Source organism: Crocuta crocuta, unplaced genomic scaffold (genome assembly GCF_008692635.1).
Source record: "Crocuta crocuta isolate KB4526 unplaced genomic scaffold, BGI_CrCroc_1.0 scaffold77, whole genome shotgun sequence".
Taxonomy (NCBI): Eukaryota; Metazoa; Chordata; class Mammalia; order Carnivora; family Hyaenidae; genus Crocuta; species Crocuta crocuta.
The window spans coordinates 2,919,756-2,937,167 of record NW_027532172.1 but is presented as its reverse complement, the minus strand read 5'-3'; the positions used below and the strand labels follow the sequence as shown (position 1 = coordinate 2,937,167).

At 55.5% G+C, this 17,412-nt stretch overlaps 1 protein-coding gene across 3 annotated transcripts in view; it reads left to right on the top strand.

Annotated features, from left to right (window-relative positions):
- ZDHHC3 (zDHHC palmitoyltransferase 3) overlaps nucleotides 1–11,073 on the top strand; it is a 58,350-nt gene extending 47,277 nt beyond the window's left edge. For all 3 annotated transcript variants that reach the window (XM_077777370.1, XM_077777371.1, XM_077777372.1), the window contains exon 7: nucleotides 8,464–11,073. In XM_077777370.1, coding sequence (XP_077633496.1) covers nucleotides 8,464–8,721 — 258 coding nt within the window. In that variant the 3' untranslated portion in view covers nucleotides 8,722–11,073. The remainder of the gene's footprint in view (nucleotides 1–8,463) is intronic.
- Nucleotides 11,074–17,412: the final 6,339 nt, after the last annotated feature.

Here is a 17,412-nt window from a genome sequence, read left to right as displayed (position 1 = left end):
TTTTACGTCTCAAGTAAAATGGCTGAGCATTGCAGAGAAAAAAAAAATGTCCCCACGTTTTATTTTTGAAAGACCATCCTTTCTATTTTTTGGTGACCGAAGCTGCTCTTCTTCCTTTTTTCCCCCCCCTCCCTTTTTTAAAATCACTTCTCTGGCCTCTGGTTTCCTCTCTGCTGTCTGTCTGGCATGACTAACGTGGAGGCTGCGGTCTCCGGGCCAAGCCTGCCTCTACTAACTGAGTGAGACTTAACGCCGGTTCGCGGATGGCCCGGCCCGGACGCCCGGTTGGGGATGCGCAGGAGAGGCAGGAAGGCCGTGACCTCCCGCTGCCCAGGAGGCGGTGGCAGGCGCCCCGATGGGACTTAGCACCTCAACGAAGACGCCAAAAGAGGGGCAGGGGCGGGGCTGGAGCCTGAGACGGGCCCTGGACACGGTGGCCTCAAACCTCGCGCAGACACGGTTTGCCTCCTCGCACACCACGGGCTCGGGGTGCTTAGAGTGACTTTTCTGGGGAGGGTGGGGGGATCGAAGGGGTCTTTATTTGTATTCCGAATCACCAGTTATATTCCCACTGATTATTTGGACGAGTGTGAAGGAGAGAAGTTTTTCCAGTTCAAAATGCCTTACACAGTCAAAAGGAGAAAANTGGGCTCCCTTTCTGATATTTTAGACACCTGAGTGGGCACGTACCCACGTCTTCTCTGTACTTTAACCTGGGAGGCTGTCGTCCTGGCGTGGGGCTCCCCGCCATGCAGGGGTGACCTCACAGCCCCCAGACTTTTGAAAGCTGGCAGGGGGCCATCCCTACTCCCCGGATCAGGGATCACCGGCCGGTTTCCACCGCGGGCACTTCCTGTGTGCAAGCCCATTTGAAAGGGGAAGGCCTGTAGATAGAGGGGAGATGAGGGACGGGGCGGCACGGGAAGCAGCCCCACAAATGCAGAAATCAGACATCTGAGCACTGACCATCTGTGGATTCAGACGCGTGGATTTGTTTTTTGTTTTTGTTTGTTTTATGTGATCACCACAAAGCTCCTTTTTTAGCTTGTGCTTGGGGTGGGGTAGGGTTGAGGCTCTCGAAGCCCAGATCAGGATAGGGAGGAAACTCGTCCAGCCATGTGATTCTCCATGAACAGTGGAACGTGCTGCCTCTTCTCGATTCTGTCCGTGCTTCCACATGGAAACAAAAATGCAATAAAATTTTTCCAAAACCTGTTCTCCTTGAGCCGTGCTCTCTCACAGTGTTCCCTTCCGGGAGAGCCTGCCGTCCGTCTGTCCGTCCGTCCGGTCCAGGCCAGTGTTCCCCTGCTCTTACAGGATCATTCTTTCTGCTCCTCCTCTTGAGCGAGGTTGCAGCTGTACTGTTTTTAAGACGTCAGCCACCCCGCTCTTGACCCAGCCTGTCCTGCTGAGCCTCTGCTTTGGCTTTCTGCAGCCTGACTTCCCTCCCGTGCCCCTGGGCCACAGAAAAGGCTTCCAGTTTGCCGAGCCTGCTTAGTCCCAGGCGTGGGGGGAGTCGCGGTTGCCTCTGCCCACTGCTGACAAAGTGNACACCAACCCCAACCCTTCCCCAAGCCAGTCAACTTCGCCTTGACTCTCTTGTGCACTTGATGTTTGCTGTAAGTCAGGGCTGAGATCTGAAGCAAGTTTTTTTTTTAAGCGGTTAGAAAAAATTTTTTTTCAAATGTTGATTATTTTAAGATAGAGCAGGAGTAGAGCAGGGGCAGAGAGCAACAGACACAGACTCTGAAGCAGGCTCCAGGCTCTGAGCTGTCAGCACAGAGCCCGCCGTAGGGCTCGAACCCACAGGCTGGGAGATCATGACCTGAGCCGAAGTCAGATGCTTTACTGACTGAGCCACCCAGGCGCCCCTGAAGCAGGTAATGCCCTGTTTAAATCTCATTTATAGCATTTGTTTCCTATAGGCTTGCCTGCCTGCCTGCCTGCCTGCCTGCCTGCCTTCCTAACAGTTCCCTGAGGTGTGTAAAGAAGTGTGGCCCTGGCCTGCTCCCGCCCCTCAGGGATCCATCCTGTGGGAGGCATTGCTGCCTCTCTGGTCCTCCCTGCTGGCGGTATATTTTTAAGCATTTGGATGCCCTCCTAACACTCCATCTTCAAGGCTTTTTTTTTTTTTAAAGTGACCCAGGTTGGTTCTTTTTCACACGTTGGACCTTGTGCCCACGAAGTGAGTTTGGGTAGCCATGCATGTGTCATGGAATTTCTAAGGAATGCAGTAGATAGTGCTGAAAACATACTTTTTTTTTTTTTTGACCCCTAAGAATAGAAATTCATCCTTTAAACCTGATCATACTATGCATGTCCTCCCCAGAGAAAAAAGCTGCTTTCCACAGCCTTTTCCCGTATGATTCTACCTCTGGGCTTTGATGGGCCCTTTGACTGAAAGAAGGAATGTTCCCCGGGAATACCCAAGACTCCCGGCCGGCTGCCTAGACCACGTTCATGGAGATGAAAGACCGTTTCCCGGGAGTTATTAACTAGGGATGGACGTGGCTGTTGTCTGCAGTAGAGTGGTCCCCAGCCTGGCGTCTACACAGGCACCCCGACCCCTCTTCGGCATTCGCAGACGGCTGGAGAAAGAGGACACGGCGCCACACAAAGGCGGCCCCGGCTTTTGCCTCCAACGGCGCTGGGCGGCACACAATTGCGAAATGAGCGGGTAGCAGCCGTGGTCTTCCGAAGTGGGGACCCTGGAGAGCGGCAGGGAAAAATAAAGAGGAAGGTGAGGTGGCCAGCGGGATTGGGCGACTCCCTCCCACCTGTGACCTCGGGTTTGTGCTCGCTGCAGCCGGGCTGAACGTGCAGAAGGCCTGCGTCCGGGCAGATCTCCGCACGCGTGCCCGGGCTTGGTGACCTTGTGCCCACGAAGTGAATTTGGGCAGCTGTGCATGTTTCCCGTCCCCTGCCAGTCACACCATCTCATCTCCGGAGCACTTCGTCTTGGAAGAACCAAAAGGAAGGCACCTGGTGTTGCCAGCTTTTGCCCGTTCTGGCTCGGCCTCTGAGGAGGTTACAATCCGCCTGCCTATCGCCCGGATCTTTCCGGTGAGGGAAATTAGGAAATGTTTATGTTTATTAACCACCGTGTGACATGCATCCCACAGATACCCCGGACTTCAGGAGGTTGCCTTGGGCCCTCCCAGCCAGGCTAATGGGCTTTCAGCTTCTCTCACGGCTTGTGGTGCATTGGCCTACTGGTGAGCCATCAAAGAAGCCGGCGAGGGCGGGGCGCCCTTACAGACCAAAGAAATGTGAAGAGAGGAAAGTTCTGCCGGAATCCCTCTCAGGAATCTTGCCGCTGGCGGTGCCCTGAGGCGGTGCATCCCAAATGGGTCGCCAGACCAGCATCACCTAGGAGCTTGTCAGAAATGCCCATGTTCAGGCCTCAGCCCAGACCCTACCCCGTCAGAAACTCTCCAGGCCGGGCCCAGCAATCTGGATTTCACAAGCCCTCCATGTGACTCAGACACAAGCTCAAGACCGAGAGTCCACTTGGGGCGTGCGGGGGGTCACCCCGGTGGTCAGTCCCTGATGCATGTGACGATAAGGTCCCATGTGCTGGGTGGGACAAGCTGGCTGGGAGCCACTCTCCCCTCACGACCCACGGCCTCCCCAACAAGTAAATGCTGAGCAAGCAGGAAAAGTCTCCCTGTTGGGAGGGAAGCGGGCTAGTCTGTCCAGCGGTCTTCCTCGCATGTCATCCATCCAACTGGATTCTGCACTGAGGGCTTCATAGGATGTAAGGACTTCACAGTGACACGGGAACAGGCCTCTGGTCAGTGTACTCTCCCTGGCCCCAGACCTCCTTGCCCTGCCCTCTCCCTTAGGGGAGTCCTTGGTGACCTGACCATCTTGAGTATTCTAGCAAATCAGAGTGGCCCCCGGGGGAAGGCGCATGTTCTCACAGGGACCTGAGGAGGCCCCATGTTTCTGCCGCTGAGGTAGTGTAGTCTGGTGACTACCCCAGTAGTCCCTGCTCAGCTCCATCCTTCCTGTGTGACGTGGGGCCGTCCCTTACTTAAGCCTCCACCTTCTCTGTAAAACCCGGGAGCTCGTCCAAATCTCGAGGTCGAGGGGAGGACTACATGAGGGTCGCGAATGTCACGGTTAGGACGGCGTCCGGCACACGCTGTGGCTTTTGTAGATGTCAGATCTCTGCTTCTTCAAACCGTGCCCACAACTCTTCATGATTTGTGAGACGGGTTTATAGGTTCGCAACAGCGTTTTTTTAAAAAAATAAAAATAAAATAAAAATGCATTACAATTGTAGAATAAGTGTGGTTTTGTGAAACTTTGGGGGGGGATGTGCTGTGCCAGGCTGCACAGAATGTTATATGTTGTGCACTGCAGTCAAAAGATGTGAACCACAGAGGAAGCAAGAGTGTGACCCGCCGATCTAATGGGGAGAGCGTGGAGCATGGGGCGCAGCGTCTCTGACTTTCTCCAGCCGGTGAGATGGGGAGCAAGGGGAGAATGAGCTTTTGCTCCATGGGTCTCAGTTGAGTCTTTACTTCCTCCTCAGTTGAGTCTCTGTCTTCCCCCTTCCCCAGGAGCCTTAGTCCTGGTACATTCAATGTGAGACCTGGTGGGTGTGCTTGCAGATGACAGTTTATGTGTCCTCCTGGCAGATGGGCCCCAGAAGCCCCCAGTCACACACTCCCTACGAGAGATGTCTGCCTTGGCCGTTGCCCCATAACCAGGAATCAGCCATTCTTGTCCGCTTGAGCCTGAAGCGGGTGACCTTGCTGCCTATGCGGACCTCCAGCTTAAGAACTTTGCCTTCAGGACGCCTTGAGATCCACACAAAACTCAAAATTAATCGAGTCCTACCAGGAAAAAGAAATCCCAGTGTCCCCTCGTGAAGCTGAGAGTTCAGACCCTCAGATTTGTTTGGAATATTTGCTTCTGTCCAGACTCAGAGCTGACACACGTGGATGTTTGCCCCCTTACCTGCTCAGGAACTGTATCGGGTGGACAGGCCGGGCTCTGCGTGCGATGTTTTTACGAGCTGGGAGAAGAGATTGTGCGGAGTCCGAGAGTGTTCGCCTAGGAACACGCCACTGGAACGGAACGTAGTAAATCCCACGGGCCCTCTTCCTTCATTTCCCTCTATCGCTTTCCTCTGCCTTTGCGGTCAGCATGGGGAGAACGAGAATTTGTAGTCGGATTGAAAACGCATTGGGCAGAAGGCAGACACGGTTCTTGCTCCGGATCTGACGACCAGGACAAGCTTCGGCCCCTTGTAATGTCCTCTCGGAAACCTCTGCTTTTCCACCTGCCAGTGTCGTGTCGATACAAACACCCCACCTCCTCTAGTGGGGATCCACAGCCTGTGACCGAGCCCAGTCGGTGTGGATAGTCAATCTGTCGTTTCTGGGTGTCCCCTCTGTAGCTGGTCTGCCTCATGATGTCTCAGCTGCCCTGAAGTCATGCTTAAAATGCCTCTCTTGACCGGCTGCAAATGATTGCCCAGGAAGGGAGTGCAGAATCCCCAAAGCAAGTTACCCTTAGTTGGCCATTGCTGCTTGTGCTAAGTAAGGAGGCCTGGCGAGGGGTCAGTCCGTGAGCTGCACATCAGGTGCCCGTGCCCGAAGGGAGGCCCCCTCAAGCCTTGTCAGCAAGGTCCGTGTCCTGAAACAGCTTTTCTGTTCTGATTATAAAAGTACCACTGCTCATTGGTGAAACCTTGGAAACGTGTGGGAAGTCCACAGAAAGAAATATAAACCATCTCACATCCCGTCCCCAGAGGCCCCGGGATATCATATGCAGCTGACTTCTTTGTTCCCTTGTTACCACGTGGGCAGGATTTTCCAGCGTGATGGAAAACTGTATTCGAACCATTTTCCATAGCTGACTTAGCCATCGCCATTGGGCATGTCTACTGTTTCCAGCTTTTCACAGTGTAACTCAGTATTTGAGACTGTGTTGCTCACATCTGTGCATCTCAGATTTTTTAAACTTTTTTTTTAATGTTTTATATATTTCTGAGAGTGAGAGACAGCGTGAGCAGGGGAGGGTCAGAGAGAGAGGGAGACACAGAATCTGAAGCGGGCTCCAGGCTCTGAGCTGTCAGCACAGAGCCCGACCGACGTGGGGCTCCAACTCACAAACCGTGAGATCATGACCTGAGCCAAAGTCGGACGCTTAACCAACTGAACCACCCAGGCGCCCCTTAAACTTCTTATTATGAAAGAATTTTAGACTTACCAAAAAAGTGGCAAATACAGCCCAAAGAGCTCCCGGCATACCCTTCCGTCAGTTTTTCCAAATGTGAACATTTCATATAACCATAATACAAATGCAGGAACCTGGAAACGCATTGATATGATACCATTAACTGATCTACATGCTTTATTCAGATTTCTCCAGGTGCCCCTCTGAGACCTCGTCTGCCCCGGGATGCCACAGTTCATCCTTTGTCATGCTCCCGTCCCATCCGTGACATTCCTCAGTCTTTGTCTTTCATGAACTTGACCCCCTTTTTAATTTTTATTTTATTTTCAATTTAAAATATATTTTAAATTAAAAGCGTTTTAAATTTTGAGAGCGAGTGTGCATGCATGAGACAGAGACAGAGGATCCAAAGCAGGCTCCGTGCTAACAGCAGAGAGCTCAATGCAGGGCTCAGACTCACGAACCATGAGATCATGACATGACCTGAGCCAAAGTCAGATGACTGAGCCACCCAGGCGCCCCGACCCCTTTAAAAATATATATTTATTTATATTGGGGGTGGGGCGCAAAGAGAGAGGGAAGAATCCCAAGCAGGCTCTGCGCTATCAGCACAAGGCTCCATCTCATGAACCGTGAGCCAAAATCAAGAGTTGGACGCTTAGCCAACTGAGCCACCCAGGCGCCGTGACCCCTTTTTTCAATTGAGGTGAAATTCGCATAACATAAAAGCCAATTTCGCGTGTGCAATTCAGTGGCATTTAGTACAGACATAGTGCCTTACACAGTCACCACTCTATCTTATTCCAAAGCATTTCCCATCAGACTTTGACCCTTTTGAAGACTGAAGGTCAGATATTTGGTAGAATATCCTTCAATTTGCATTTGATGTTTTCTTGCAATTAGATCAAGATTATGCATTTTGGGCAGGACGACCGGGGAGACGTCCCTCTGGGTGTGTCTTATCCTGAGGCGTATGATGTTGACACGTCTCATTATCTCATTATCGGTGATGTTAGCTTTGATTTGGTTAAGTTGATACCTGCAAAAGATTCCCTCGCTGTAAAGTTACTTGTTTGCCCTTCTTAATTAGTATCTTACAATCAGATTCTTTAAACTACCATTTTTTTCAAAAGCCAAGAAACAAATCTGTGAGATGGGGTGGGAAGAAAAGAGTGCTGGAGAAGAACTGGCCCGCAGGGTGGGGCAGATCTCAGTCTCTCTGAGAGTCTCTGAGTCTGCGTGTCTCAGTTTCTCTTTGCACATAACAGAAAGGATCATTCCAGTTTTGTGAGGCTCTTGTGTGGAAAGGAGGAAAAAACCTAGAACGAGGTACTCAGAGACGATTCCGAGGTGGAATGAGTCGTGTGAATGAGCAGCGCCCATGCCTGGCAAACCTATAGCAAATTCCCTGGGCTTCCGGAAGGGATGGAGAAGGCGGAGGCCCCAGTGCTAACAGTGGGGCTAGGAGCTTTCGTGGGGGTGCTGTGGCCTGGAGAGCTGGCCTGGCTGTGCCTTTAACTCCTGTGGGCCTTCCCCCTCTTCCCCAACACCCTCTTTCTGGCCGGGCAGCTGAGTCGCAGCCGACCCCCGGAGGCAGGTGAGTGGGCAGCCTGGGAGCAGCCGCAGGGCGTGTCTGCACATGAGCGGGGCCTGACTCCAGCCCGGGCCTCCCCCGGCTGCCCTGAGCGTCCCCCAGCTGCCCGCCGCATGTTGGCACTAGCTATGCACACATCTGCTTCCCCCACCACCCCCAGCGTTGTTTGTTCCTGTGCTCTGCCCTCTCCGCCTGCATCCCTTCTTCGCCTGCATCCCTTCTTCGCCTGCATCCCTTCTTTGTGCTAAGTCAGCTGCACCTGCTGGGGGGGTGGGTGGGGGCAGGACCCAGAATCCCCAGGGAGGGGTCATCTTTCTAGTGCTCTCAGGGCAGGGGTGATGTCACTCCTTAGCCCTGGGCCCCTGGGCAACCTGGCCTGACTTCGCGAGGCTGGGCAGCCCCCAGCACCTGTGGGAGGAAAGGCCTGGGATGGCGGGGGGCCACAGGCCAGCTCCCCAGGAAGGCCCTGCTTGCTGTGCCGCTCCCCACTGCTCTCCGCCCGCACCCCATCGTTCCCTAGGGTCACCCAGCCCTGACCTGACCCCAGACAGTCTGTGTCCCGCCAGCCCCCTCCCCTGCACCCTGAACCTCCGTGCTCTGCCGTGCTGGGGCTGGGGGTGAGCTTGAGGGCGCACAGCCGGACCTCGCTGACCCTCTTTGTCCCATTGTCCCTCCAGGGCATCGAGCGCCTCAAACGAAAGCACCAGCCCAGGGAGCGCAGGGGCAGCTGGAAGTCGGTTAAGGAGACCTTTGGTGGGGACTTCTCCCTGAACTGGTTCAACCCCTTCTCCCGACCGTGCAACCCAGAGCCCCTCAATGACGGGGACTGGGTGCGGCAGGTGGCCTCGCTGTCCGACATGGACAACACGGAGACGACGGAGGAGCAGTCGGAGGAGAGGAAGGATGAGGACTCTGTGGAGGCGATAGATGAGTGAAGCTGCCGTGGAGGCAGGGCGGACACTGAAAAGCCGCTGGCAACCCCGGCTGCGGGTGTCATGGCCACAGCGCGGTTGTGCCGTGCCACCCTGCACCCCCGCACTCCCGCACCCCTGCACCCTGCCACTCCCCGTGGGCCCCTCTCTGCCATTGCCAGCCGTGCCCCCTCCTCTCTCCCCAGGCTGGGCCGGGTCTGGTGGGGGGGTGGGCTGGGTGTGACAGGGGACCAGAGACTCGGGGTCCATCCAAGAAGAGTCTTGGCTGTGCTTCCAAGATGGGGCGTCCTCTGTGACTGGCACGGCCTGGCCAGCAAAGGACACTCTGAACAGGGCAGCCCAGGGGCAGGGAAGAACTTGCCTTTGGATATTTTTGGGATGTCTGTCTCCTCTCGAGGAGGTTGGGTCCCCGGCTCCTGGCTTTTGAGAACGAAGGCCATGATGTTATGACAGAAGGACAGGGCAGGGCTGGCTCGAGGGCCTGGGGTGGACGTTGACACCCGGACAGACCAGCCCTGAAAGTTTGCAGGGGCCCAGCTGCTCCCGGAAAGGCTTCCCTGAGCCTGTCTACACTAGGAGAAGGGCAGGGCTGCCGCGGCGGCCAGCACGGGCCAGGCTCCATCTGTGGAGGGACCCATATGGGGCTACATACACACACATGCACGTGACACGTGCCCGGGTTGGAAACATGGGTTATGACCGTAACTGTGTCGTGACGGTAGCGCCAAAACTCAGCTCCCTTTCCATCCCAAAGACACTAGAATCGTCACTGAGTCAGACAGCTCAGATCCGTCCTGCCTTGTGGCCACAGATCTGTCCATTCACAGACAGGGACAGGGGAGAGGACCTATTCAGGGCTCTTGGGAGACTCTCTGACCACCCCCCGAGAGCTTAATTAACTTTCCCTCTGGAGGAAGCCTAACAACCCACTTATGCAGAACTGACCAGAAACCTGGCCCCTGTGTTTTAGGCCAGATCTCCCAAGGTAGGGTCCATCTTGCCTCTCTGAAAGGATGGGTGGGCCAGGGCCCACAGACATGTGGACCAAGAAGGCCAGACAGACGCACAGACTCACGCACGCGCGCGCACACACGCACCGCACTTTGCCAGGATGATCCTGGGCCCCAGTCACACCGTGTGAAGCCTGAAGTGTCCGTGGCCATGACTGAAGGCCTCAGCAGGGGCCCTGGGGCTCTGAGACCCCATTCCAGTGGGTGCCAAAGATGCGTCTTCCACACAAAGTCCTGCAGAAGGGTTTGGGTCTCAGTTTGGTGTAAGAATGGATTCGCCACCCCCATCTCCCCTGAGTAAACCTTCTCTCCCTCTGGCCCATGGCCCCAGGGTCAGCAGGCACCAGGATGAGAGGAGGGAGGGCTCGGGCACTGAGGTAGAGCAGGAGTCAACCCCCCTCCCACACACAGAGGGCTGGTAGCCTCAGTTAAATGGGGGGAAGGTCAGCATTTGGAAGCGCAGCCCAGGACACTTAGGAAGTTTGTGGGGACCGTGGGAAAGAGGAGGGCCAGGCAGCAACTATGAAGGGCAGTGACCCTGTCACAGAGAGACTCCTACCCCCCCACCCCCGTCTCCAGCTGATGACCCACCAGGCCCCAAGGCTAACTGCGCAGAGGGGCTGGTGTTCCCATGGTGTTCCCAGAGCCACCTGTCTTAATCGGAACACGTCCCATGAGGAGGGTGATGGCAGGTCTCACACAGTGACAGAGCAACCAGAAAGGCCTGGACCTCCCACACCCGGGCTGTGGCCCTATCTTCTCCGTCCCTATCAGCTTTATTTATTTATTAATGACGATGTCAGGAGCTCTGGTGGTCTCCAAAGGCCGTTACCTCGCAGTCTGGGCAGGCCGCGCTCAGATCACGGAGGGCTACCATCTCCCGTCCTAGTCTGGGAGGCGGGCAGACTGCGACCAAAGACCCCATGCCTCAGAGGACAGCAGAGCCACCTTGGAGGGCAGTTAGAATAGGGGAGAGGGCTCCCCGGCCGCTGCTGGCAGAGGCCCGTGCTCAGTGGGGGGTGAAGCCACTGGCCTGAAATCAGAGGCACCCAGCAGCCCCAGTGCCTGTTCTGACTGCCGAGTGGCCCCGGGAGGCATGTCACCTGCAGTCAGACTGGCCTCCCCAACGCGCTTCCACAGCTGGGGGCGCAGACCCGGCCAATCCTGACTGAGCCTCCCCCGCGCCCTGACAGGTGGCCTGCCCTCCGCAGCGGCCGCGACAGCATAACTGCTTGCCTCAAACTGACAGGATCATAACTCCTCCCACCCCAACGAGGACCACGGGGAAGGAGGCTGGGCACAAGCTTCCGCCTCGTGCTCCGGAATAAAAAGCTCTTTGCTCGACCTTAGTGGCTGGAGTCTCCCGTCTTCGGCAGAAGATCCCGGTCCGCACCCCTGGGCAGTGTCCTTCCTCTTAGGGCACCTCGAGGGCACCTCTAAGGAAGTCCCTTTGCTCCATTCCCAGTGTGGGACACAAGTGAACGTCACACACAGGAACCAAGCAATGTGTCAAGAGTTACTAATCAAATCTCTCGGGTCATCTCCTGGGTGGCAGTTCCAGCAGAAGGAAAACACCTCTCTCCCTTCCTTCCTTCCTTCCTTCTTCCTTCCTTCCTCCCTTCCTCCCTCCCTTTTTGAGAGAGAGAGACCAGGGGAAGGGCAGACAAAGAGGGAGGCAGGATCTGAGTGGGCTCTGTACTGACAGCACAGAGCCCGACGCGGGGCTCGAACCCACAAACTATGAGATCATGACCTGAGCCAAAGTCGGACACTTAACCCACTGAGCCACCCAGGCGCCCCAGGAAAAGTTACCTTTCATGCAGTGAGCATTTATTGAACAAGTACTATATGCCACAGAGGCAGGTATTTGGGGCAAATGTGCCCAAGATTGAGGGGTTTTGACTTTAGAAGCCAGGCCACTGCCCCATGAATGTCATGAAGACTATACACTAAAAAATGCCCATTCAACACATGCCTCTGTCAAAATGTGTCTGATGGGGTTACAGCCTTTGAGAGAGGCTTTGGGTGTCCTGAATAAGGCCCAATAAGGAAGCCTGACTAGGGCGCCTGGGTGGCTCAGTCCATTGAATGTCCAACTCCGCTCAGGTCATGATCTCAGGGTTCTGGGCTTGAGCCCTCCATCAGGCTCTGTGCTGGCAGCGCGGGGCCTGCTTGGGATTCTTTCTCTCCCTGCCCCTCCCCTGCTTGTTCGCTCTCTCTGTCTCTCAAATAAACATTTTTTAAAAAAAGAAAGAGGCCAACCTCTGGAGAGACCCTTGACCCGGGAAATTCAGAGGATCAGATAGCTCCCCAAGGGCCCACATGAAGCCCAGCACAAGATACTTTAAGACGCTTGTGCGCAGAAAGAAGAAAATGACCCAGGGGACCACACGGTCATCTTGAAGCAGCCTGAGTTTTAATTAAAAGCGTATTGATCACTTGAGCAAGTCCCTGGAGGGCACAGCATGAAGGAGCAGCCTCGGTGAAAGAAGCAGCCCCTCCCAGGAAGACACCCACGCTGCCCCCTCCCTGGCCCAGAACAGACCCCTGCTCACAGGAAGGGGGAGCTGCTGGCCATGGCCTCTCCCTCCCCTGCGGCTGCCCAAGACTTCTGAGGATGGGAAACAGCCCCTCCCAAGCCGGGCTAGCCTGCACCCCTACAAAAGCCATTCCGCTGGCCTGGGGTGCACGTGTCCCTTCATTAAATGCAGATTCCCAACCTCCACCACGAGGGGTCAGGGCGCCGGTCCGGGACTCTGCATTTACATGCACCTCCAGCTGATTTGATTTTTTTTTTTAATTTTTTAATGTTTTATTTATTTCTAGGAGAGAGAGAGAGACAGCGTGAGCAGGGAAGGGTCAGAGAGAGAGGGAGTCGCAGACTGAAGCAGGCTCCAGGCTCTGAGCTGGCAGTCAGCACAGAGCCCGACGCGGGGCTCGAACCCACGAACCGCGAGATCATGACCTAAGCGAAAGTCGGACGCCTAACCGACTAAGCCACCCAGGCGCCCCCCAGCTGATTTGATTTTGAAAAATATTGAATTTCAGGAGCCGTAGACACCTGCCTACAACTTGGATCAGTCTCTGAAGGAGGTTGGGGTCTCCAAGAGTCTTGGGGTGGGGAGGGTCTGGAAACTGGACTCGTGCTAGAAAATTACTGGGAGAGGGAGGCAGGGGAGGGTGGGGGAGGGCCCCTACCCGACAGGGTCTCCGGTCTCAGCCGACTCTCGCAGGTGCATGTCCACTCTGAGGTTCTTCTCGTGTTGTGGGCTGGGTCATGGGTGGACTCAGTGTGCGCTGGGGTGGGGACCCCACGCTCTCAGCACAGAAGTGATGCCAGGCAGGGCAAGCAGCAACTGGGGGTGCTGGGGGCCCCATTCCTGGGACCTCTCCTCTCTCGCTCCCGGTATCCTGCCTACCTGTGGTCAGCGTCCCAGAGGACACCCAGCGCCGGCTAAAGGGCTGCTGCATGAGGTCGCGCTGCCGCGGATGGGGTGCCACCTACGCACAGGTACGGGCCAGGCCCCTCTGTTAGCTCTGGAACCAATTCCCGGTGAGCACATTCATCTGACACACATGTGGGGGGAAGGTCAGTGTCCACCCCAGTGGAACAGGGCGTTGCCCGTCCAGCCTGGCACTGCCCCCTCCCCCCTGCCCACTGTGGCTCCCCAGAGTATTGCAGGGCACACGGAGGGCATGGCCCATCTGGACGGGCAGAGTGCCCAGGAGGGCCAGTGCACATACCCACCCAACGTGTGACCTGGGACAGATGCTCACATCTCTGTGCCTCAGTTTCCTCCTCTGTGAAGTGGTAATCCTTAAGACACCTACCTTTGGGGTTGTTTTGCACATGACATGTCTGTACCTATTTGGGCATCTTCTATTTGGGAAATTACTTGGGAGTGGCCCACATCTCTCCCAGACCCTGATGAGTCCCAGCCAGACAATCTTCCACTTTATGGAAACCAGAGAAAAGGCAAAGCTGCTTGAGTTCCTCTTTTATTATTCTTTTTATGTTTACTTCTTTTTGAGGGAGAGAGACAGAGCGTGAGTGGGGAAGGGGCAGAGAGAGAAGGAGACACAGAATCCGAAGCAGGCTCCAGGCTCTGAACTGTCAGCACAGAGCCCAATGTGGGGCTCGAATGCACAAAGTGTGAGATGGCGACCTGAGCCAAAGTCGGACGCTCAACTGACTAAGCCACCCAGGCGCCTTGAGTTCCTCTTTTAAAAGCACTTACAGCAGCGCTTGACACATAGTAAGTGCTATATAAATAATGCAAAAATAAATTAGCAGAGGGCCCGAATTTAGACTTTTGATGTAATCATCTCTAAAAAAGGCTGTAAAGGCAGGTGTTGGACTAAAGATGACGCTTGTCACAGGTCTCCGGACCCGTGGCCTGGGTCCAACCACACCCCTTCCCTCCTGGCAGGGGGATGATGGTCTTTGCAAACTCCCTCAGGCCTGATGACAGGCACAGTCACACCCCTCCTCTGTCCTGAATATTAAAGGTACCAGTGTATGGGACGTCTGGGGGCTTAGACAGTTAAGCGTCCAGCTCTTGGCTGGGGCCTAGGTCATGATCTCACAGCTTTGTGGGTTTGAGCCCCGCGTCGGCCTGTGCCCTGCCAGCTTGGAGGCTGCTCGGGATTCTCTCTCTCTCCCCCTCCCTCACTCATGCTGTGTCTGTCTCTCAAAGAAATAAACTTAAAAGATATATATATATATATGTAAAGATACCACTTTGCTCAATTCGCGCTTTTACAATATGCCACGGTTCCTGAAGCCTGTTTTGGACGTTCTTTGGTTTTAATTTACAAGGATCCTCAAAAGACTGTGTGGACTGGGCCTCCCGCAACTTGTCAGGCAGCACGGCTGGGTGACACTTGCCACCTCTCCATCCCCACACCCGGGGCGGGGGGCAGGGTGGGTCAGAAGGACCACAAATACACATACGCGGGCAAGAGACAGGCAGACGGTCCGGCTGAGGAGGGATGCACACACCATCTTAACTGGGAACCCGGGCACCTATCTGCTCTGGCTACAGGTGCCCTCCTGTCCCGCCCAGTGGCCCCACCCACCTGTCCCTGCCTCCGGGACCCATGCTGACACAGAGCTATGGGGGGTAGTGGGGAGAGAGGGAGGGGAGGCAGAAGGGGAGGTGGAAGGTGATGCTGAGCCCCCAGGATACTTAACGCTTTCAAGAATCTCAACGGATGATTCTAGCTCCTGCGAACAAAGCAAATCCCTCTTGCGGGGATGCAGGGCAGCCTCTAGGCCGGGCCCCAGCGATGCCCACCTCCTCCCTGTGGACCACCCTGCCCCGGAGTGGGCCGGGCCTGGTGCCTCGCCTCTAAACAGTGCAGGAAAGGGGGTGGGTGTCACCTCCGAGGCTTGGGTACAAGGAGCCTTCGGCTTCACTCTCTTCACTCTGACAGGCCAGTCACCCCGCAGGGGTCCGGCCTGGGAGAGGCCCACGTGGTGAGGGACTGAGAGGCCTGCCTCAGTGGGAGCCTGGGCCGGGGTCCTCCCCCATCACCCCGAGATGCCCGCAGGCTGTGCGAGGCCTTGCTCGAGTCCCTCGTGTGAAGCCACACGCTTCTCGTTTGAAAGCGCTGCCCTCACGGGGAGTTTGCTGCGCGGCAGCGGGCAACTGACGCCCTAACTGCCCCGTCGGGTCTCCTGCCCGCAGTGGGAGCCCCAGTCAGACAGCCACGCCTGTGGTCGTGGGTCCGTAGCCGACCCCGCAGGCCTGCTCGTGGTCACACATTTCTTGGGGCGAAGGAGCCACAGTAGTGGGCCACCTGAGAGGGGAGAGTCGTCAGGCCCCCAGCAGAGGACCTGGGAGGTCAGCTGGGGTTCAGAGATTCCCAAACTTGTGACCTCATCTTCTGTCACCTAACTTTGGACGTGATTCTTGTGACACCCGGGCGTTCTAGTTGCTCCAGCTTGGCGCACAACCTGAAGGGCGGGGCTTGGCGGACATCCAGAGGGAGCACTGCACTGGGAGTCAACCACGCCTTGCTGGGCAGCCGTGGGCCACCCGCCCCATCTCTCTGGGCTGGTTTCCTCATCTCTGAAGCAAGCAGAGTGGCTCAGCCCAAACCCCAACGCTGGTGGCCGCCACCCAGGACCAGGTCACCAACGGGCTCCGGCTGTGCCAAGCCTTATACCAGGAACTCCATTATGTGTGACCGAATCCTCCTAATAAGCCCCCAAAAGTGACAAGACCAAAACCTAGAGGGGTCAGAGTCCTCTCCGGGGTCACAAGAGCTTGGAAGAAAACACGAGGCCAGGTGTGTGCAAGTCCATCCTCGCCCCTAAGAACCAGAGCCTCCGGTCGCCAGAGTGTGCCAGCAGCGGGGGAGGGGAAGGAGCAGACACTTCTTTCCGTGGACACGGTGGGCTCTGCGCCCGGGCCCCGGCGGTCAGGGCAGGGTCAGCCACGCTGAGCAGGCAGGTTGGGGGGGTACGGGAGCCCCCACCATCTAGAGCACACGCTCACAGCCGCCTTGGCAGAGGGAGCACTTCAGACTCACCCAGCGATGGACACGCATCCACCGGCCACCCACGTGCCAGCACAGCCACGCAGCCAGAGTCTCCGGGGGCCCCTGGGGCACATTCTCAGTATGGCTGGGGGCCCCTGGGGGTCCAGGGGTCCACGAGTCTCTGTGCAATAATCCCAACAGCTGCCTCTTCGCTATCATCCCCTCAAGGGAACAGTGAAAGCTCAGTGGTGCGGCTTCAAGTCCATGCTGCCATCATCTTTAAGAAACTACCACTGGGGACGCGCGGGGATGGCATCAAAGAAGAACATCTGAAAAGGCTGTGGGGATATTCTTGCCTTTTTCATCTACGTGTCTGAGAGAAGTCAGATTTTCTTCATAGATTTCAACCCCCCAAATAAAATGCATCTCAAGAACTGAATGCAGGGGGCACCGGGTGACTCAGTTGGTTAAGCGTCTGACTTGGTTTCAGTTCAGGGCATGACCTCACAGTTCGTGAGTTGGAGCCCTGAGTTGGGTTCTGTGCTGACAGTGCGGCGCCTGCTTGGGATTTTCTGTCTCCCTCTCTCTCTCTCTCTCTCTCAAAAATAAATAAGTGTTTAAAAAAACACAATGAATGCAAAAGCAGTTGGGACAATCCAGCTGAATTCTACTAAGCCAGATATGAACAAGATTTACAGAAATGTAAAACAATGCCACTCTCTTCTCTACATTTTAGGCTTCCAAAAATATGTAGCTCTTTTTCACAAAAATACATTATTTATATAATGGGTGGAGAATTTGTTATTCTTCTCTCAGAAGAAAATAAATATTTTTTTAAACTCAGTTTACACTTCTGAAATGGTAAAAAAATTTTGCAGATAGAAACGTCATACACACAAGCTGACGGGTCTTCGAGAACTTGTGAGTATGTAAAGGGGACATGGGACCAAGCTGCCCGGGTGCTGCTGGCAAACGGGAGTTTCGTGAACACGGCGGACTTTGGTGACCAGCCTTCCTGCCTGCCCGGGGCTGAGGGTTTCCTGGCACTCAGCACGCTGTCCTAAAACCAGGAATGTCCTGGGAGGGCTGGAATAGTTTTCTCACCCAAACTGAAGCCCAGCCAGAAGGCAGGAAGGGGACCTTCCATGTAAACACCATTCGCAGCTGGGGAAGCTGAGGCTGGGAGAGGCGGAGCCCC